At 36.3% G+C, this 23,998-nt stretch overlaps 1 protein-coding gene across 1 annotated transcript; it reads left to right on the forward strand.

Moving 5' to 3' along the window:
• The first annotated feature begins 20,306 nt into the window (after positions 1–20,306).
• On the forward strand, positions 20,307–21,381 carry LOC113308251 (universal stress protein PHOS32-like). Its single transcript, XM_026556739.1, has 3 exons — positions 20,307–20,644; positions 20,732–20,963; positions 21,070–21,381. Exons 1-3 carry the CDS (start codon positions 20,470–20,472, stop codon positions 21,152–21,154), a joined length of 492 nt encoding a protein of 163 aa, XP_026412524.1. The 5' UTR covers positions 20,307–20,469; the 3' UTR covers positions 21,155–21,381.
• The last annotated feature ends 2,617 nt before the right edge of the window (positions 21,382–23,998 follow it).

Consider the following 23,998-nt stretch of genomic DNA (forward strand, 5'->3'; position numbering starts at 1 on the left):
AATTTTCAAGTTATTGAAATAATCATAATGAAACATTCTAAGACAACACCAAATGTTTGTGTCACACAAACCATGTAGGATGTTACTCGACAATTTTCACATGATATAAGATGAACTTGGTCGAAGATAAAGCTTGCCAACACATATTTCGAGAAATATGTAAGCGAGATAAACTCAGTTCGAAATCTCAAATGTGTATATAGAAAATTATATCGTAATACGACTTATGTCTCAATATATGAGATAGAGTAGAAATAGACTTTCCAAGTGATAGATGAGTTTAAGTCTCCACATACCTTTTGTCGATGGAGTTCCACAAGATCCCCTTAGTAGATCTTCGTCTTCAAATGATGAACGCCGTGAAGTCTAAGCTCAACTACACAATCTATATCCTAGTCCGATACATCTATAAATAGGCTAGAAATCAAGACTTATAATTTTGATCACTAATATTGACAAACATGCTTGAGATAACAACGCATGCGAGTTCGACCGAGCAGTGCTCTAACATAAGCTATCATAGGATTTATGGATGTCTAATTTGAGAGCTATTTTTGGATCTTTGGTGCAGTTTGAGTAACTAAAATGATAAAAGAGTTTTCCATCAATTGCTATATTGTCGTGTATTGATCTTTGTGGAACAAAAGCACTTTGGTAAGGGCTTATTAAAAAGGGGAGAATGGGTCTAATTCGGTTGACTAAATTTTTTGAAATGATTTTATATGTGACGTTACAAAGTCCTATGGATCTGAACTGTGAAGGTTTTGAAGGGTGATTGGCTTTAGGTATAAGTGTTATGTTTGTGTGATTCATGAGAGGATACATACTTAAGTTATTAAAAAAAATCTGAACCATTGCTATCAATTGGGCATGAGTTGTTTCCTAGAAAACTTTGAAAAACTTACTTGTATAGCCATTTGGACTCGAAGCACTTTCAGAATTTATGGAGAAGAGGGCTTGTTTGATTTCCGTTGTAGTTACTTCCTTCGTAAGTAGGTCCAACTATCTGGGAGTTAATCTTGGTCTGATATTTGTAAAGAGATCTTCATTTATCACTGTAGGTGGTGCCGTATATTGTTGAGAGTAGTGATCTAGAATGGGCTGAACAATGTCTTCTTTTTTGTTAATCCAATTGTTTTGTGGGTCTTGTAATTGTCGTATATTGTTACATGCTCTGTGAATGGTAGCTTTAGTATGGAAAAAGGTTGTGTTGAGATCTCCTGACTGTAGCCACTGAATTCTAGATCTTTGTTTCCAGTATGTTGCATGACATTGTAGTGGTTCTACATGGTCTACTCTTAGCTGTTTTTCTTGAATCAGCCGATATTCCAGGTCTGATCCCGTTTGGGTTGCACATTAATGTTGAGCGTGTTTTATCTTGGTTGTTGATTTCTTGATCATAGTTGGTAGGTGGCCAAAATTTATTTTGTTCCATTCTAGGAGAGTTTGACCGGTTGTTATGAGTTTGACTTGGAGGTCGAGGGTAGGTACACTATCTTGTTTTTGCTCCCAAGCCGATTCAACTACTTGCCTGAGTTGGGGATGAGAGAGTCATAAGTGCTCAAATTTGTAATTTTTTGTTCCTCGTCGGTCCATTCCTTTTTTTGTAATAGAATTGGTGCATGATCAGATGTTATTCTTGGAAGATGAGTAACTGCTGCATGCGGGTTTGTCGTCCTCCAAAGTTGGGTTGCCAAAGCTCTATCCAATCTTTCTAAAATGTTATCTTGCCCCATTTGGTGGTTTGTCCAGGTGTAGGGCTCTCCTCAGAATCCCAGATCAATAAGACCCATCTGGTCCATCAGAGTGAGGAGAGGTTGAGATTGAGCATATGTTACTTGTCTTCCTCCTTTTTTTTCTAATTGATCTAGGACGTCATTGAAATCTCCTAGTAAAAACCAAGGTATGGATGGGTTGATGTTGTGAAAGATTGTTGGAAATTCTTGCCAAATATTTTTCCTTGTATCGGGATGCGGTGGGCCATAAATACCCATGCAGAACCATGGTTGTTCTAGAGGTGGTGGAGTAACTTTTGTATGGATGTAGTTTTGAGAATGAAATAATATTTGGATATTTAGGTTGTCTTCCCACAGTAAGCATAGTCCGCCTTGTCTTTCAATTTTTGGGACGGTGAACCAATTATTGAATTGAAGGGTTTGTGATAGTCTTCTCATGTGTTGGTCGTTAGATAAAGTTTCAGAGAGAAATAATATGCTAGGTTTGTGTAGAGAAACCAATCCTTTTAAATGTTGAATAGATAATGGGAGGTTTATGCCCCGACAATTCCAAGCTAGGATAGTCATTGTGAGGTTATGATTACTAGATTAAGTGTTCTTTTCTGGGTAAAGTGGGAAGATTATGGTGGAAGGTGTGAAAAGTTTAAGTGGGATTGCAAGGAGGAAGGCATGCAGGTTGGAAACTAAAAAAGATGGTCATAGAGATAACTATAACCTGAGGAAGTTAGACACGGATTTAGAGAACAAAACAGAGTGCAAGAATAAGTTAACAAGTCGGGGAAAGGAAAAAAAAAAGGAACTTAAAGGGTTTAAATCAGGAATTAGAAGACCAAAAAGTCACACAAGGGAGAAGCAAAGAAGGTGAAAATTGATATCTACTATATTGAATTCAAAATCTAATAGCAACATGAGATAACAAACAAATAGGGGATAGGCTGCAGAAAGCAAGTAATGAGGAAGGTATTGAGTTAATAGAGAGCATCAGTTAAAGGAGATCTTTTTAAATTAGGGGAGCAAGCAAATGTCAGATCAGTACAAGTTCAGTTTAATTTCCGAGCAAGATCAGTGTAGGTTTAGTGGAAAAGCAGTTCGTTGCGGTTTCTAAGCAGATTGGAGAAAGATATTTAGATAATTATCAGTGCCAGTTCGAATAAAATCAGATAGAGAGATACGAAAGGAGTTAACAGAAATCAGCAGTTATCAGAGATCTCTAAATAAAGTGCGCAAACAAACAGCAGGTCAGTGCAAGTTCAAAGAAAGGTTAGTGCTACTTCAGTGCTAGTTCAGTGCAAGGTCAGGACTAGATCAGTGCTAATTTAGTGTAAGCTCAGTGCAAGATCAGTGTAAAAGCAGTTTATTGCAGTTTATAAGCCGTTTAGAGAAAGTTATTGAGATAACTATTTGTGCCAGCTCAAATCAAACTCAGATATAAAAGATAGGAATTAAGTTAACATGATCGAGAAGTTAACAGAGATCTAACATCAAGTGTGCAAGCAGACAACAGTTTAGTGTAGGTTCAGTGTGAGGTCAGTGCTAGTTCAGAGCAATTCCAGAGAAAACTCAGAGCAAGATCAGTGCAACAACAGATCAGTGCAAATTCTAAACAGAATAGATAAAGGAATTGAGTTAACTATCAGGGTAAGATTAGACCAAAAAGCAGTTTAGAGGCAGATTATTAATGCAGTTATAGACAATTGAAACCAGCAGACTAAAGCGAAAAGACCAAGTAGCTAAATCTAAATAACAACATATTAGAAGATTATATACTACTGAATCGAAATGACAAACATATATAGAGATAGGAATTAAGTTAATACGAATCGGAAGTTAACAGAGATCCCAAAATCAAGTGCGCAAGCAGACAGTAGTTCAGTGCAGGTTCAGTGTAAGTTCCGTGCTGGTTCAGTGCAGGTTCAGTGTAAGTTCAGTGTTATTTCATTGTGAGCGCAGAGCAAGTTCAGTGGAACAGCAGATCAGATCAGTGCAAGTTATAAGCAGATTGGAGGCAGAATATTAATGCAGTTATAGACAGATGGAACCAGCAGACTAAAGTGACAAGACAAAGTAGCTAAACCTAAAAAAGCAACAGATTAGAAGCTTTTATACCACTAATTAACAGTTTAAGTAGATGCATACAATCAAGAAATATATATATATATATATATATGAGACAAAGCTAAGTGAGCAAGCAAAAAAAGTGGAAACCAAAAGCAACAAACCACCAGCTCAACCTAGATACTACTTGATAAAACTAGCAAGCATATTATACATATATAGATGGGTTATTGACAGAGTGAACCAATTTTTTTTAATTGATATCTGTTAGAGCATACCTCGGTCGACCTCGCATGCGTTGCTATATCAAGCATGTTTGTCAATGTTAGTGATCAAAACTATGAGTCTGGATATCTAGTCTATTATAGCTAAGTCTCGAACTAGGATAGAAAAGTGTAGTTGAGCTCAAGGACTTCATGGTGATTCATCATACAACGACGAATATCTACTCAAGGAACCGTGGAACTTTATCAACAAAAAGGTATGTGGAGACTTGAACTTATCTATCACTCAAAAGTCTATCTATTCTATCTCCTACTTCTTATAAGACAAAAAGTCGTATGTTATATAGACTGGATCATACACAATTGACATTTTGAGCTGAGAATTCATTACTTATCTTTTTCTCGAAATCGTATGTTGGTAAAGCATTTCGCTTTGATCAAGTTTATCTTCACCTAGTGACGAAAGTCATGAAAAGTTTGAATTACTTTGAGAATTGCTCTGACGTGAAACGGTCTGTGAATAACGGCTATATAACGTCCTCTGAGAATGTCTCAATGATTGGAATGAGAGTTTAGGTTACATAACCATGTATTCCTTAATCCGAAGTTTTCGAACTTGGTTGATTGAGAGAAACTGGAGGAATTGGCTTTGCCAAGTCCGCGAACCCAGTCCGCGAACTCAGTCCGCGAACTGACGGAAGTTCTCTTGCCGAGAATTTCTGCTGGGATTTTCCAAAAACTCGTTTGCGTGTTTAGTCCGCGAACTCAGTCCGCGAACTGGCGGAAGTCCCTTTGCCGAGATTTTCTTCTGAGTTCGGAAAACTCTGCCAGTTTCCTTAAGTTCGCGAACTTGTTTGTGAGCTTAAGTGGTTATGATCTAAAGATGTGCTCTGAACATGAAACTTAAATTACTAAGGAATGTTTTATGCAATCCGTGGCTATAAAGTTCATGAGACGATTCAATAGAATCGAAACATCTTTGTTTCAATTGTGTCTTGTGTAGTTACATAAGATCTCATAGCAATTGACCAACTCTCTAACTAGTTCATTTGAATCAATTGAACTAGTTATGGTGAAGAAGAACTAGGTTAATATGAATTGCTCATATGGTTAACCTTTTGGGTTACTATGTTGAACCAACATACACGTACACGTTTGGGCATGGTTTTCACAAATCCAGTAAACGTCTACCCAAGTGTGTGTGACAAGCTAAGTTTTCGATCTAACGGTTGAGAAATATTAGCTTGAATCTAAATCAGGTTTTCATCTAACGGTGAATATGGATTGCTTTGTAACTAAGGCAAAACCCTAATTTAAAGCCTATATAAAGGAGACATCTAGCATTGTGCAAAACTAATCCCCACACGTCTGTGTGATACTAGTGCGCTCGCTAGAGTCGATTCTCCTTTAACCTTTGGTTTTCTTCTCTAATACCAAGTTAACGACTTAAATACTTCATTGGGATTGTGAAGTCAGACCGATACTGTTTTTATCGTAGTTGAGTGATCTGATCTTGCATCTTCTATCGTACGAATACAATCTTTGATTGGCTTGAGATCGTGAGATTTCTCCGATAGGCAAGATAAAGAAGTCACAAACATCTTCGTCTCACTGTTTGTGATTCCTCGACAAACCGCTTGTGTAGTCAAGAAGGATTGTTGAGAGGTGATTGATTAATCTAGGCTGTTCTTCGGGAATATAAGACCGGATTATCAATTGGTTCCTGTTCACCTTGATTTTATATCTTAAGACGGAACAAAACCTAGGGTTTTTTTGTGGGAGACAGATTTATCCTTTGATAGACTTTTCTATGTGAGACAGATTTGTTTATTATCAAGTCTACAATTTTGGATTGCAGCAACTCTTAGTTGTGGGTGAGATCATCTAAGGGAATCAAGTGCGCAGTATCCTGCTGGGATCAGAGGCGTAGGAGTACAAATGTACCTTGAATTAGTGGGAGACTGATTGGGGTTCAACTATAGTCCAGTCCGAAGTTAGCTTGGAGTAGGCTAGTGTCTGTAGCGGCATAATACATCGTGTATTCAATCTGGATTAGGTCCCAGTATTTTTCTGCATTTGCGGTTTCCTCGTTCACAAAATTTTTGGTGTCCGCGTTATTTCATTTTCCGCATTATATTGTTTATCTTTATATTGAAATAATACAGGTTGTGCATTAAAGTTTAATCGATTAGAGATCCAACCTTGTGGTTGTTGATTTCATTGATTAACACTTGGATATTGGTCTTTGGTACCGTCCAAGTTATTCCTTGTATTTCATAAAGACTCGCTATTGTTTTTAGCATGAGTAAAAATCAAATCAAGAGAGAGATATTAAATCCTTGAGATACTTTTATCTAGATTGAGTCTGATTGTCTAGTTGATTCTCTAGCAAAGTATTTCAGAGTTAGTCCATACAGATTGCTAAGCGAAATATTTGGTGGTGTTGTTAGACCCCCGCTTTTTCAATTGGTATCAGAGCAAGCAAACACGTTTAAGACCTTACAAGTCTGTGTTTGTAGCGATCTGACTCTATGGACAGTAGTGCTATCTCAATAAATGCACCACTAGATCCGGGAATTTCAGAATTCTCTTCCATGACTGATTTAATAAAATATGTAGAATAAATTCTATCTAAACCTCCACCAGGTTTAAAATCCCTTGAAGTGTTTTCAGGGCTTGAAAAGAATCTTGAGAGCTTATCTCTTGATGTTGAGTTATACCTCCAGAAAGAGCAAGAGTCTCTTGACAGGCTAAATCAAGTTATGATGAATAATATTCATGTTGAGGTTGATATCGATTTACTAATCAGTGAGAGCAATGCTCCTCCTTTGCGTAATCCAATTAGTTGTGATAAACTAAACGAATTACAAGATAAGTTTAAATCTCAGTCATCTGAGTGTATCACCTCAAAGCATGAATTGATTCGTTGCTCAATTCCTGATACTTACTATCAAGATAGTAGTATTGTATTCTTTTATGAAGAATCTAGGACGTCTCTTTTTATCAAAAGAGTTTCCCTTCGCAGTACTAAAAACTATCTGCAGAAACTGTTTATAAGTTGGAAAACAAGAAACCGGAAACACAAATCTCTTTGGGCTCTCTTGAAGTTCTTTGATAGACTTATAAAAACAGTTCCTTGGGTGTTTCTAAACACTACAAGATTTAAGAGTTGTTGGAAAGAAACTCTTTCTTGGTGCCATGGTGAGAAAGACATTGTTCACCTCCACACAATTTGTTTGTGTTGAAAGTGCATCCTCACCAAGGAATGCCCTGCTTTGTATACGGTGTAGGAAGCACAAGAATTGGGGCACACAGATTATGTTCGGTAAGGCGGTAGAATTCGATTGGATTCATCTAAAAAGGTATGTCTATTAACTTGAGAAAGATTTTTACTTTTATTTTCTTAGATACTTATAATAATCTTGCTTATCGATCATTTCTACCTAACTTGATTTGTGTTTAAGGTTCTTAAATGTGTAGGTTTGAAAATAATAGTTCGGGATGTTTGAACTTCATGGTACACCTACCAAGTATGAATAACATTTTTAAAAATCAAAACCCAGGGGTTTAAGTTCGCAAAATTTTGTTCAAGTTCGCGGACTTGAAAATTCGTTTTCAAACCAGTATGCATACTTGACGTCGATATTCGGTAAACTTGTTTTGGCCGTAACTTCTTCGTCCGAACTCGGATTGACCTCATTCTTTTTGAAATCTCTTCCTCTCTGAATTATATTCAAAATGGAGATGAGAAACCTTGAATTTGGATGAGTTAAGATTGGTATTTGTCCTGTATCTTGTTTTTGAGTATTTTGCTCCGGTTCGTTGCACTTGTTCCACTTCTCTTGGACTTAGGCACTTGGATTCTTGGAGTACCACTATTATAAGATCATTTGTAGATTTTACAAGAATGTTGTTGGTGAATCACAAAGAAGAAAGTTTAAGATGGGAAGTGGTACTTATTACTATGAGATTCTTGAATGTGCACAATTATCTTGTGCGAACTATGATGCATGGTCTTTATTGACTTTGTATGTTCTTCTTTGTTAAGAAAATGTTTTTGTACGCCTTTGGTAGATATTCTTGGTGTAAATCCGGGCGAAAAAGATTGATTCTACCCTCTAAGGACAAATCATCTTATATGTGCATTACGAGTTTGTCTTGATGCCTAGAAAACTTCTTATGAGAATTTATTCTTGTTTTTGAGAAGGACTACTAGAGTTTGGAATAGACACTATTGTGATTACACATAGCTATGTCCAACGATTTTCATCTTCAATGTTTTAGATTTATTAATTTAAATTCTAAAAATATTTGGAGGATGATGTTATTGCAGTATTAGTCTTTATGATTTTGTGATATTGCAATATTTTTATGGGATATGTATTGTTTGCGTCTGTGAACTTGAAGGTCCCATATGTTGTCAAAAGTAAAGTTGTTCATGAATTGGTTTTCGCATTGATGAAAGGACGAATGGACTTTTGACAAATACAAAAGTTATGCCTATGCAGTCATGTACTTGATGGAAAATAGGATAAAATCTTTTGTCTGACAAGGATAAAGTCTATTATGTCATTATGCATATAGTTATGGAAAGATATAATAGATCCTTGTATGTATTCCGCGGTATTGATCTTCTTTGATCCATTCTTTTTGTATTACCGTGAAGGCTCCATTGTGTGTCTTATGTTGAGCACGATACAACTAAGTCGATTATTCTTATTGGCTTTGTTGGTTGTTCCATAAGATGTTATATGTTGAGCATTATGAACTAAATTAATCATCTTGGTTGGTTATTTAGTTATTTGCTCTGAAAGTCTTCTTTTGTCGAGCAAAACTTTTGACAATTAAATTGATTACTTTCGTGATTAGTTTGGTTGTTTGTATTCCAATTACATTAATTATGGGTTCTCTTTTAATTAGTCTAGTTGAGTTTTCATATATTCCACAAGTTCTTGTGTTGAGTATATGAACGGCTATACTAACTATGTTCTATTGGTTGATGTAGTCGTATATTCCTTAAGGTTTTCCTTATGTTGAGTATGTGAACGATTAAGTTAGTCATCTCTGTATGATTACCTTAGTCGTAGCTCTGTAAGTTTACTTATGTTGATCACAATCAATTAAATTGATCACTTTTGTGGTTTGATTTAGTTGTGTATTCCAATTAAATTAATCATGGGTTTACTTGTGATTAATTTGATTGAGTTTTGGATATAGAAAATCATTTTCCTATGGTTTTTAGCGTCCAATTAAAAATCCTTCTTTTCTTTCGAAATTAAGGTCGCTCTTGTTGTTCTCTCGGGAATGACATCAAATGAGGTAGAGTTCTTTTGAACTTGTGCTTAATGGTAATATCTTGCGGGATGTGCGGCTGTGGAATTTTATAGGGGTTATCTTGTATCTTAAAACTCCTTGATGAATGCATTTAGCTTCGGCTTTATGATTTCATCTAAATTAAGTTGGTATGTATTTTTTATTTTAGTCTATGAAATGTCTCTTGTGGAAATTTCATTATGATCCCGTTCTTTTACCTTTGCCAATTTTATTGACAAAAAGGGGGAGAAATAATGTAGTTCGCACTACAAATACATATGGTTTTCAGATCATTGTGTAAGGGGGAGTGGTTTCCATGATCGAGATGGAGTATTGACTAAGGGGGAGTGATACATATCACCATAGTATTGTTGTTAAATTCGTGATGCAATTGGACTTTGATGTTACATAATGATACTATGTCATTGTATAATAATGATTGAGAATCTCGATTTCTCTCATTGTTATAGATACGGATCTTCAACAAGGGTGGTGCTAAACTTACAACCTTTGGGATCATTGGAGTACTTGGAAGGACGAAGATTCCAAGGAACGTTGAAGATTAGACTATGGAATAGGATCCACTAAAGTTTATCTTTTTTTGTATTCCATATGTATTAATAGTTTTGTCATTAAAATTGACAAAGGGGGAGATTGTTAGAGCATAGCTCGGTCGACCTCGCATGCGTTTCTATGTCAAGCATGTTTGTCAATGTTAGTGATCAAAACTATGAGTCTTGATTTCTAGTCTATTATAGCTAAGTCTCGGACTAGGATTGAAAAGTGTAGTTGAGCTCAAGGACTTCATGGTGATTCATCATACAACGACGGAGATCTACTCAAGGAACCGTGGAACTTCATCAACAAAAAGGTATGTGGAGACTTGAACTTATCTATCACTCAAAATTATATCTATTCTATCTCCTACTTCTTATGAGACAAAAAGTCGGATGCTATATAGACTGGATCATACACATTTGACATTCCGAGCTGAGTATTCACTACTTATCTTTTTCTCGAAATCGTATGTTGGTAAAAAGTTTCGCTTTGATCAAGTTTATCTTCACCTAGTGACGAAAGTCATGAAAAGTTTCAATTACTTTGAGAATTGCTCTGACGTGAAACGGTATGTGAATAACGGCTATATAACGTCCTCTGAGAATGTCTCAATGATTGGAATGAGAGTTTAGATTACATAACCATGTATTCCTTAAACCGAAGTTTTCGAACTTTGTTGATTGAGAGAAACCGGAGGAATTGGCTTTGCCAAGTCCGCGAACTCAGTCCGCGAACTGACGGAAGTTCTCTTGCCGAGAATTTCTGCTAGGATTTTCCAAAAACTCGTTTGCGTGTTTAGTCCGCGAACTCAGTCCGCGAACCTAGTCCACAAAATGGCGGAAGTCGCTTTGACGAGATTTTCTGCTGAGTTTGGAAAACTCTGCATGTTGCCTTAAGTCCGCGAACTTGTTTATGAGCTTAAGTGGTTATGATCTAAAGATGTGCTCTGAACATGAAACTTAAATTACTAAGGAATGCTTTATGCAAACCGTGGCTATAAAGTTCATGAGCCGATTCAATCGAATCGAATCCTCTTTGTTTCAATTGTGTCTTGTGTATTTACATAAGATCTCATAGCAATTGAACAACTCTCTAACTAGTTCATTTGAGTCAATTGAACTAGTTATGGTGAAGAAGAACTAGGTTAATATAAATTGCTCATATGGTTAACCTTTTGGGTTACTATGTTGAACCAACATAGACGTACACGTTTGGGCATGGTTTTCACAAAACCAGTAAACGTCTACCCAAGTGTGTGTGACAAGCTAAGTTTTCGATCTAACGGTTGAGAAATATTAGCTTGAATCTAAATCAGGTTTTCATCTAACGGTGAATATGGATTGCTTTGTAACTAAGAAAAAATCCTGATATGAAGGCTATATAAAGGAGACATCTAGCATTGTGCAAAACTAATCCCCACACGTATGTGTGATACTAGTGTGCTCGCTAGAGTCGATTCTCCTTTAACCTTTGGTTTTCTTCTCTAAAACCAGGTTAACGACTTAAAGACTTCATTGGGATTGTGAAGCCAGACCGATACTACTTTTATCGTAGTTGTGTGATCTGATCTTGCATCTTCTATCGTACGAGTACAATCTTTGATTGGCTTGAGATCGTGAGAGTTCTCCGATAGGCAAGATAAAGAAGTCACAAACATCTTCGTCTCACTGTTTGTGATTCCTCGACAAACCGCTTGTGTAGTCAAGAAGGATTGTTGAGAGGTGATTGATTAATCTAGGATGTTCTTCGGGAATATAAGACCGGATTATCAATTGGTTCCTATTCACCTTGATTTTATATCTTAAGACGGAACAAAACCTAGGGTTTTTCTATGGGAGACAGATTTATCGTTTGATAGACTTTTCTGTGTGAGACAGATTTGTTTATTATCAAGTCTGCGATTTTGGGTTGCAGCAACTTTTAGTTGTGGGTGAGATCAGCTAAGGGAATCAAGTGCGCAATATCCTGCTGGGATTAGAGGTGTAGGAGTACAACTGTACCTTGAATTAGTGGGAGACTGATTGGGGTTCAACTATAGTCTAGTCTGAAGTTAGCTTGGAGTAGGCTAGTGTCTGTAGCGGCTTAATACAGTGTGTATTTAATCTGGACTAGGTCCCGGGGGTTTTCTGCATTTGCGGTTTCCTCGTTAACAAAATGTCTAGTGTCTGTGTTATTTTATTTTCCGCATTATATTGTTTATCTTTATAATTGAAATAATACAGGTTGTGCATTAAAGTATAATCGATTAGAGATCGGACCTTGTGGTTGTTGATTTCATTGATTAACACTTGGACATTGGTCTTTGGTACCGTCCAAGTTATTCCTTGTATTTGATAAAGACTCGCTATTGTTTTTAGCTGGAGTAAAAATCAAATCAAGAGAGAGATATTAACTCCTTGAGATACTTTTATCTAGATTGAGTCTGACTGTCTAGTTGATTCTCTAGCAAAGTACTTCAGAGTTAGTCCATACAGATTGCTGAGCAAAATATTGGGTGGTGTTGTTAGACCCCCGCTTTTTCAATATCCACTGGCCCTTGAATGTGTCTTTTTTGCTTTGCGTGTGTCTGATCATGAATTGTTTTTGGTGTTGTCATTAAGTATTGGCTGCAGGTGATGCCTGAGTGGCTGGATGTGTATATCTTTCTCTAATGGAAGCAGCGTTGAGGGTACAGATGATGGAATTGATAGTTGGTGCAGATACTGATTGATCTATAGTGTCAGGCTTGAAACTTTTAGCCGGCTGATAGACATTAGTTCACTGATCAAAGTCTTCAGTAGTGATTAATCTTGAAAATTAGGGACCTGATGAAGACCTAATGCCCGCACTGTGAAGGAACGATTGCTGCTCGGGGTTGAGTCTTTTTATGGTCGGGCTTCGTAAGTCGGTGTCTGATATGATCTCTATGACTGATACCAGGAGAATGGAAGGACTGAAAGGTTGCTGCCATTCAGCAGGTTGAGATGGTGGTAGAGAGACAAGCTCATTGATTGGGTCTTCATAATTGATGTTTTCTTCAACTAGCCAATCCTCATCAATGATTCTTGCAGAATCCGATGATGAGTCAGAGTGAAAACCTTCTTGTTGATACTCTCTCCATCGAAGAATGAGATAGCAGACTTGTTTTGATCAAGATTTGGGTCTTCAAAATCTACATTGTGGATGAGTGTTCAATAGTTAACTTTAAACAGGTGAAATATGTAGAGAAACGCTAAGTGTCATACATAGAAGAGGGGTGCATATTCCTAGTGTGCGCCCAGTTCCCATCGTAGCGGGTCCGAAATATAACAACCGAGAAATATATCATTATGTTGACTTGTTGGTAGTACACACTTATTAGTGATGGCACAAATATCAATTTGATTGACGTTTTTCATCTTTTACGTGAGTCATTAATTAAACTTTAACTCACAAACGACGCGATGAATGCGCGAGAAACATAATAGTTAATCCAGAAATAATTACTGACTTACCCTCTACCCTGCATTCTCTATTATTCACCTACCATTACTCATTGCCATTGTTGGTATTTTTCTGTGATACGTGTAAGAAATGAAGATATCCCAGCCTTGTTATTACTTGCTGACAAAGACATAGGAAGCAACCCAGCACCTTCCTGCTTATCTCAATCCTATCGCATCCCAGTTACTCTAAAACGAATACCATCTCAAACCCATCCCCACATCCATAACAAAAATGGTGGGCGTCCCCCCTCTACTCTTTAACTGATTTTAGGATCCTTTTTCACCAGAATAAAATAAACCTCCCGTTTTTAGGGGCCACTCGAAAGAATTTAGGGGCCAACAATAAAACAAAAAAGGTCACCCAAAGAGAAAATGTAGCCAGTCCTTATCTCGCGTAATTCGTAATGGCGAAATTACCCTTATATATTCGGAGGATATGATAACATTGTTATCCTCCGATTGCAATCGGAAGCCAAAATATTTCACAGACTTCCGATTGTAGTCGGTGCAGTATTAGAATGATTTGTGTTCATTAATCGGGAGTGTACACAGCCAGCCATAACCACTTGGTTCGTGTTTTGGATGCAGCGTTAATCGAGAGTTAAATATATTACAAAACCTACCGATTATAAGTTGCGCCAAATTCAAATTTTGAAAGCTACCATAATCGGTAGATATGCTAAATACAATACCTATCGATTATTGGTTTCTCCACATTCAACTTTCGTCAAATTAGCCGTTGGAGTTTTTGGGAAAAACAAAAAGAGGCGTTGGACCCTAAACCTATATGAAGAAACTCATATCTATCACCCCAATTGCACCAAACTCTTTCCTCTCTTCAGTTTTAATTTTCATAACAAAAAACATGGATATTGCTTTTGCCGAAGAAGAAGATTGTGCTATTTATAGAGCGTGGGTTGTGGTAACTGCTCATGATCGTGTTCACAAGCTCCACAAATCGGAATCCAAAGAGCAGATATGGAACCGTATCTTAATGGTATTTGAGGCCTTAGATGGTAATCGAATTCGAAGATCATCCAATGACATTAAGATGAGAAAGAATGCGCTCGATAAGGAGATTGACAAACTTGAAGATGAGGAACGGTTTGTTAGGAACGCTTTTCCTTGGTGGACGTATGAAAAACGAGTAAGTATCTCTGTAACTCCAACTCACATTAACAAAAGTTAGTACTAACTTGTTACTCATTCGTAATTTCAGAGAAATCTTGCGGATCGCCGGTATGTGGACCTCTACGGGAAACGATTTGAACATGAAGGATGCTACAAAATCAAGAGGGACAACTTCTATGGTCACTGGAAGTTATGATCTGTTTTAATACTTTTATGGTCAATTAGGAGTATGGATTTAGGTGCTTTTGACGAAATTGTAAGGTTAAGGCCGTTTGAACTTTATGTAATGGATGTAATCGGAGTATTATTAATATAAAAACTAGCCGATTATACGAAATCGGTAGATTATTTTGTTAAACAACCTACCGATTGTAATATTCGGTTATGTTATGAGTCAACTTTCTTTCCGATTATGGTGTTGTTTGGTTCCAGGAAACAGTTTTTTTTGTACTTGTAATATTCGGAGGATAATTTTTTTGTAAAGTTCCGAATGTACGATGGCCCAAAAATCAGAATTTGGAAAAACTTATACTTTTCAAATTTTGTCTTTGAAATAATCGGAAGTTAAATTAGTTACCAAAACTTCCGAATATGGGCTGTCTAACCTTCAATATTGGCCCTTGGAACCACCTGGAGCCATGGCGTGGTTTGTTTTGAACTTGTAATATTCGGAGGATAATTTTTTTGTAAAGTTCCGAATGTACGATGGCCCAAAAATCAGAATTTGGAAAAACTTATACTTTTCAAATTTTGTCTTTGAAATAATCGGAAGTTAAATTAGTTACCAAAACTTCCGAATATGGGCTGTCTAACCTTCAATATTGGCCCTTGGAACCACCTGGAGCCATGGCGTGGTTTGTTTTGAACTTGTAATATTCGAGGATAATTTTTTTGTAAAGTTCCGAATGTACGATGGCCCAAAAATCAGAATTTGGAAAAACTTATACTTTTCAAATTTTGTCTTTGAAATAATCGGAAGTTAAATTAGTTACCAAAACTTCCGAATATGGGATGTCTAACCTTCAATATTGGCCCTTGGAACCACCTGGAGCCATGGCGTGGTTTGTTTTGAACTTGTAATATTCGGAGGATATTTTTTGTAAAGTTCGAATGTACGATGGCCCAAAAATCAGAATTTGGAAAAACTTATACTTTTCAAATTTTGTCTTTGAAATAATCGGAAGTTAAATTAGTTACCAAAACTTCCGAATATGGGCTGTCTAACCTTCAATATTGGCCCTTGGAACCACCTGGAGCCATGGCGTGGTTTGTTTTGAACTTGTAATATTCGGAGGATATTTTTTGTAAAGTTCCGAATGTACGATGGCCCAAAAATCAGAATTTGGAAAAACTTATACTTTTCAAATTTTGTCTTTGAAATAATCGGAAGTTAAATTAGTTACCAAAACTTCCGAATATGGGCTGTCTAACCTTCAATATTGGCCCTTGGAACCACCTGGAGCCATGGCGTGGTTTGTTTTGAACTTGTAATATTCGGAGGATAGGTTTTTTGTAAAGTTCCGAATGTACGATGGCCCAAAAATCAGAATTTGGAAAAACTTACTTTTCAAATTTTGTCTTTGAAATAATCGGAAGTTAAATTAGTTACCAAAACTTCCGAATATGGGCTGTCTAACCTTCAATATTGGCCCTTGGAACCACCTGGAGCCATGGCGTGGTTTGTTTTGAACTTGTAATATTCGGAGGATAGGTTTTTTGTAAAGTTCCGAATGTACGATGGCCCAAAAATCAGAATTTGGAAAAACTTATACTTTTCAAATTTTGTCTTTGAAATAATCGGAAGTTAAATTAGTTACCAAAACTTCCGAATATGGGTTGTCTAACCTTCAATATTGTCCCTTGGAACCACCTGGAGCCATGAACTTGTAATATTCGGAGGATAGGTTTTTTGTAAAGTTCCGAATGTACGATGGCCCAAAAATCAGAATTTGGAAAAACTTATACTTTTCAAATTTTGTCTTTGAAATAATCGGAAGTTAAATTAGTTACCAAAACTTCCGAATATACCACACAAATCATTGTCATTTGAACTTGTCTAACTTAGTTACCCAAACAAATTTCCGAATGTACAACAAAAATCATTGTCATTTATCTGCTCTTCTTTACTTTACGACCGTGACTACCTCCCAGTCCTGCACGACCACGGGTTTGAGCAGCTTCAGTTGGAGCAGCTTCAGCGCTCGATGAAGCTCGAGTTCTTTTACCCGTCTTTGATACTGCCACCTTGGGCTGATGCCTCTTCGTGACTTTCTCCCCAAACTGGGAAGCATAATCTTCGTTATCCATATTATCAACTAGATCTCTAGCCTCTTTGATCTTCTCAGCTGGCATGGGATCTCCGCTCTTCAGGCATGCAGTTAACATTTTGGAAACACGCTTGAAACTATTCACCTGTTTTTTATACGTAATGACATAACATCAAACGGTAATTACCTAAGATTTATAGGAATAATATAAAATGAAAAAAAATATAAGAACACACACCAGTCTATCATAACCAGCTGGTTTGTCTTTGATGATACAATTATAACTTGAACCCGCCGCAGTAGTGTTGGATTTGATTTCACGGATAACCAAAGGATGTGATACCTTGTTATACCAACTCATATAGTCTGGAGAATTTTCATCACCTCGGGTGGTTCGTCTACCAGTATCGATAATGAAGTCATTCGTCTTATCCCAGTTATCAAGAACAGTAGGTGGGCCTGTGCGAACAATCGTGAGATTATCACCACTAGAAGAGCACAACTCCAACTCCAATTTGTAGTAATCCCCCATTTTCTCCACAGGTTGCTGTTGTATATACCCGTGTTGTCGCATCACCCTAGAGGGGTTATACATCACATATCTTGTGGGGTGCCACAACGGTCCAAAATAAAGGGACAAGTCCGACCGAACATCTATATGCTCACTGGATCGATCTTCCTTGTATGGATCAAAGCATACGTCCGAGGCCTTCAATTGGTCCAAAATCTCCCTCATGCGAATCAACTGCTGCTCTTTTGCCCTAGAACGGTTGTCTTCAAATATATACTTTGTTCCTCTAAGAGTACCTTTGCACCACCCCGGGTTCTCTCCGGCCAACTTCAGGATAGGGAAGTGGTCATAAATCCATGCCTATATACATAAGAAACCAAGTTTTAGTAAATAGATTGTGTATATTCGGTAGTAATTTCCAAACTTTATTTCCGATTATATATAATCGGAATTAAAACTGAATACCTATCCGCCGAATACCAAACATTCGGAAATAGAGATGGATCATTTCCTACCGAATATGCGTCATTTGGAGTTCAGTAACCTATAGTTTATCTGGCCTGTATATTCGGTAGTAATTTCCAAACTTTATTTCTGATTATATATAATCGGAAATAAAACTGAATACCTATCCACCGAATACCAAACATTCGGAAATAGAGGTGGATCATTTCCTAACGAATATGCGTCATTTGGAGTTCAGTAACCTATAGTTTTTCTGGTCTGTATATTCGGTTCTAATATCAAAAGAATATTTCCGATTGTATATAATCGGAAAACAAAGTAAGTACCTAACCACCGAATACCAAGCATTCGGAAATAGAGATGGATAATTTCCTACCGATTATGCGTCATTTGGAGTTCAGTAAACTATAGCTTTTCTGGCCTGTATATTCGGTTTTAATATCAAAATAATATTTCCGATTGTATATAATCGGAAAACAAAGTAAGTACCTAACCACCGAATAACCAACATTCGGGAAAAGAGATGGATAATTTCCTACCGAATATGCGTCATTTGGAGTTATGGATATGCATCATATGTATTGTCTACTGAATAACTATAGAGTGAGTTACAGAGTTAAATAAAAAACCTGCAATAGAGCCACATTCCCGGCAACTTGGCAGGTTCCTATCCTCGAAGCCTTTCTCAACTCTTCCATCAAGAATGCTAGGCATGCCGTGCCCCAAGAATAGTCACCGACTTCATGGAGAGGATCTAAAAGTTGTATAAGGTTGGTGTCGATCCGGTTGCCAGAAGTATTGGGGAATATGACACATCCCAATACACAAAGGAGATATGCGGTGGCAGCGTGGTTCACTTGCTCATCAGTTAACGTTCCATTATTTTCCTTCTCCAAGGTGCCTCGAAACATATTCATCAAAGCTGTAATGTTGATCTATCTTGTTCTGTAACTTGCATGCCTCCTAAACTCTGCTGTTGTTGTCTCCTTTCTCGACTTTGTCTAAACAACAAAGAAAGGAACAATATTTACAAACTATACAATCGGAAGACAAAGTATGGAAATATAACCCGAATGAACACATTCGGAAGTAAAAAGTCACATACTGTTCCCGAATAAAAAACAATCGAAATATAATTAAACATGTTTACAACGGAATATGCATCAATTGGAGTTCAGAAGCTGTAAATTTTTCATCCTACACAATCGGAAGACAAAGTGCACATCTATAACCCGAATGTACAAATTCGGAAGTAAGAAGACACATATTTTTTCCGAATGAAAAACAATCGGAATATAACTAAACATGTTTACAACCGAATATTCATCAACTGGAGTTCAGAAACTCTAAAATTTTATCCTACACAATCGGAGGTATAAAACATTATATTGTCTTCCGGATAAATACTGGCCCCAAAATGGGATTTTTCTTATATCAGAAATTTTGAGATTTTTTCAATATATACATTCGGTAGTGAGTGTTCTTCCGAATACTCTGTGTCTACTTAAATATATTCGGTAGCCAAAAAATTCATTAAACTACCGATTATTAGCAGTTTGTATCCAGGAAGATATGGCCACCAATATTCGGCAGATAATCATCAAATCTTTCTCCCGAATACTGTCGATGTTCTTGAGAAATGAAGAACACGACTACATTCGGAAGTAAATGAGCATGAATATCGTCCGAATCTGGATAAATAACCGAAAACCCTAGAAATTTTTTTTCTCGATTCGACGAATTAAAGCGAAATAAACACCAAAAATGATAGACTCTTACCTAATTGGGGCCATTTGAAGTTGACGAAGTGTTTGACTATCGGAATCGCCACCACCGACTACATTGTCGGGTACTTGTTCTTCGCGTTCTTCTTCATTTGCAGCAAGAATTTCTTTATTTCTTGCTAAAATCCCAATCTTTGGATCGATACCCCGAGCAACATTTTTGGTTCTAGGTCTGTGGGTTTCATTTCCCTTATCCATTGTTTTATAAACGAATCGACGATGTTTTGATTTTACGATTCGCGGCGATGTTTCGGTTGAACGAGGAAAGTTTTTTTTCTTCCACAATCGGAAGATATGAAACTGGAAGAAAAAGAGTTGAAATGAGTAGAATTTTTTTTGATTTTGTTTTTATACGGTTTTACCAGAAGGGCATTTATGTAACTTCAATATCATATAGGATACCCCTTAACTAGAGTCTTTGGATGAGTATAAATTAATGGCCCCTAAATCATTTTAAATGGCCCCTAAAAACGCTAGGAAAATAAAAGACACAAAGAAAAAGAAACGAAACCCATACAGCTCACAACTACCTTAATCAATGATCATGTTTTTCTTTTCTGATAACAATGATCATACTTTTCATTTTTATATGATCATCATCTAACGGCTGTAAATGCTGATACAAAAGTAAACGGTTACAGATTAACTTATTTATTCCGAGTACCGAATATTAATATTTCCTCGAACTCTACCGTGTTACCAGATGTACGCACATGAAACCCACGTGAGAAAAACGGGCATCTTCAGCGGAAATCTTACCCAATAAGATAAAAACGTGTCAGACATTTTCATTGCTAGATTCACGCGTATTTCAAGGCGGTACTCCTAGTAACTAGTAGTTCTACGCACAAAGACATTGTGTGTCTACAACTATAAAGCACTTGTATTGCCATTCCGATTTGATCATCCCATCATTTTCTTCTCCTCAAATATTTCTTAGTGTTTACATTTTAGATTCAAGATGGTAAAAGATAGAAAGATTGGAGTAGCTATGGATTTCTCAACAAGTAGTAAGGTTGCTCTACAATGGGCAATTGATAACTTACTTGACAAAGGTGATACCATTTATATCATTCACTGCAAGCATGAGGATAGTCTTGAGACTGGCAATCTTCTCTGGGCCAAATCCGGTTCTCGTAAGTTTCCCAAGCTGATCTAAACATCTGCCTATGTTTTTTTGTTGTTTGGGTGATTAATCCTGTTTTGGGTATTTGTCATTGTAGCTTTGATTCCATTGACGGAATTTAGAGAATCGGAAGTGATGAAGAAGTACGGGATGAAGTGCGATGCGGAACTTCTTGACACGCTTGATACTACATCTAGACAGAAGGAGAAGGTGACTATCGTTACAAAGATATATTGGGGTGATGCGAGGGAGAAGATATGTCAAGCAGTTGAGGATTTGAAACTTGATTCTTTAGTCATGGGTAGCCGTGGACTTGGTACACTCCAGAGGTAATTATAATTTTTTTAATTAATTAAGCTTAATCTGAGATTTGGTTTTGGGGATCTATCTAGGCTATTCGATTTATTTATGAAATTCTCTTGGTTGATTTTGTAGGATTATAATGGGGAGTGTGACAAATCATGTAATAACGAGTGCGAATTGTCCGGTGACTGTTGTCAAGGATCCAGCCCATCACTAGTCAAGAGATGTCGAAGACCGTAGCTAATTGAATTCAGGAAGATCGAAATGAAATTGTTCTGTTTTGATCAGTGAAATGTTACTAAAAATAAGTGTTCGATTAGGGTGCTACGATCATCTGTTTGTGTTGTTTTTGGAACAATTGAAATGGGAATGTGTTGTTTTTACTTTTTTCTAATTATTTTGGGCGTTCATGACCAACATCATGCTTTCTGCTCTTCTTGATTATATTGATGCTCTACAGCTCTGGATTTTGTTAGACATTATTATGGAAGATACGAACCATCCATGTGAGCTTCTTGCAAGTGTATTTGCTGAAATTGCTCCAAAATAAATAAATAATCAAAATGCAGCAACAAATGAAGTTTAAATGTACAGAAAGATGCAAAAATTTGTTAGGGGGAGAAATTGGAGGATTTTCTATTAGTATAGTTTGTTTTTTGTTTTTTTTTTTTTTTTTTGAGGTAGGCAAAAGCTCCGTCCCTATAAGTAGAACTAGATTACTGCTGCAGCCGTGAATGCCGACGATGAAAGGGAACTGCTTTTTAATAAAATGATACTGAAATTGGTCGATTTCAATCTATCTGATGGCTATTTTAAAGAAATTTGAACTGTGAATTGCTTTTTAATAAAATGATACTGAAATTGATCGATTTCAATCGATCTGATGACTATTTTGAAGAAATTTGAAATGTGAATATGTTTGTTTAATGGTGTTTGACTGAAATCTGTAATCAATTTGATTGATGATCCCAAGTTTAAGCTTAATTTCATGAAATTGTGATTTCCAAAAAGCCAATTTCAGTTTCTCTGCACAAACATTGTGGCGGACAAACTCACCATTTTTTCATCACTAAGGGACTCCTCCCTTTGGTCGTCGTCCAACTAGATTGATGTCGTGCTTTGCAGCAGGTAGGCAAACGCCAGATTTTATATATTAGCAACTGTTATGAATGATAGGCTGTTAGAATTCACAAAATTGGTTAAAAAGACCGAAATCAATAATTCCTGGGTGAAAAAGACATGTAAAATTTGATACTGTTTAAATGGACGAGAATGTGAAAATAGCCAGGATGTAAACAGTTTCATCCTACCCATTTTCAAATACTTTTTCTTATTTTTAATTTATATCAGGATGCTTCCAGTTTCATCCTTATTCTTTTTTAAGTTTAAGCCAGGATGAATCCAGTTTTATTCTTACTATTTTTTTGGTGTCCATTTCACCCATATTAATTTTTACTCGTCCATCAGAACCATATTTTAAAAATATTGGACAAATGACCCATTTTCCGGTTAGAATTTGATCGATAGATAGGATTGAAAAACTTTTAGTGACAGTGTGATACCATAATGGATAATCAAAGATTATAGAGTTATTATATAATAAATCGAATCATATATATTATACCTTTTGGAAAATATAGTTTGGTTCCTGAAAATTCAAGTTGTTAGTTGTTTAGGAGATAGATTCCCAAATAAGAAAACAATTTAACTACAAACCTTAAACACCGTATTTTTGTTAAGGGAGAGCAAAACACGATCTGAGGAGAGCAAAAACCGTAGTTCACTCACTGACTAGTACCTATTTGATATATATTTTTGATTGTGACCAAACTATCCTTATTAAAAAAAAACATCAATCACACGAAGCTCACCCCGTTTTACAAACTACTCCTCTACCTTGGAACTTTAAAGATTTCCTTCGTATTTATAAGTTGTTCTCCGTAAGATTCCAACTTGATTTTTTTTTGGAACAAAGTAACGAATTAAGTTTGTTTCCTTTGTTTCGTTTTCGTTTGAATATGTAAAATCCTTATTAGGCCAAATATTTTGATGCAAATTTAGTTGGGAACTTCGAACTCCAGTAGAAGTAATAGACCAAATCAAAAGAAGGGTTATTGTGAAAATAAACGAATCTCTCTTGATTAAATCATTGACCATGAGGATTTTTTTTTTGAAGCATAGACCATAAGGATATAATTAATACAAATACAATATATATTGTGGAATTCTAAATATCTCATTTTCAATTATATTTCTTTGTTGAGTTTGTTTGTTAGTTAAAGGAATTACATGAACCAAAACGGATAAAGAACGAGGAATAATTGATCAAAAAATCTCCGAAGAAGACGAATAATCTTGAAGAAAAGAATTTGATTTTTTTTTTTAATTATCATCTTGGGTATCATGGGTGTGAGTAAGGATAATTTTGTTCGAGTCAGAAAAATATACAGAATAGGTCTTACTTAACGAGTTAACTACAATTTTCTCTCTCCTTGGATCTATTTTTGCTCTCCCTTTAAAAAAAACTAAACATGGGTCGGTTGAATTGGGAGTAAGCAATCAATGAGTTGGTAGTCGATGCTTGTGATACCAATTGCTTCAAACTGAAATTTTAGTATCATGATTCATAAGAACAAATGTTGTGATGAGATGATGACTTTTGTTTTCCCGCAATTCGTAGCTGTCGGTTTCCTCTTCTGCCTCTTGAATCCTCGAACATAACGTCACTTTGAAATTAACCGAAATATAAACAAACGAACCACATCAAAGGTTTTACTGCTTCAAAAAAAGAAATACAACAAGAAAAATACAACAAAAGTTTTACTTTCTTTTTGTTTTCCCTTTTTTGATTAAATAATCCTTGGATTAATTCTTAAGTGTATAAGATAAGCAAAGCAACACTATTGTTCAAACAACCAAGAATTCAAATCCTACGCTCCTAGTATGCATTTTCCCAAACTTAATCTATTATCTAAACATATGAATTACTATTATACCCCTGAATAGGAATTATAAAAGAAAAAACATTCTTCTATTGAAACAGAATAAAAGCTTCGTTCAC

This window comes from Papaver somniferum, chromosome 9 (genome assembly GCF_003573695.1).
Source record: "Papaver somniferum cultivar HN1 chromosome 9, ASM357369v1, whole genome shotgun sequence".
In the NCBI taxonomy this organism is placed as follows: domain Eukaryota; kingdom Viridiplantae; phylum Streptophyta; class Magnoliopsida; order Ranunculales; family Papaveraceae; genus Papaver; species Papaver somniferum.

Coding starts and splice junctions, on each gene's coding strand:
- LOC113308251 (XM_026556739.1), top strand. CDS start 20,470: ATGGTAAAAGATAGAAAGATTGGAGTAGCTATGGATTTCTCAACAAGT. Junction 20,645..20,731: donor CTGGGCCAAATCCGGTTCTC/GTAAGTTTCCCA, acceptor TTGTCATTGTAG/CTTTGATTCCATTGACGGAA. Junction 20,964..21,069: donor GGACTTGGTACACTCCAGAG/GTAATTATAATT, acceptor TTGATTTTGTAG/GATTATAATGGGGAGTGTGA.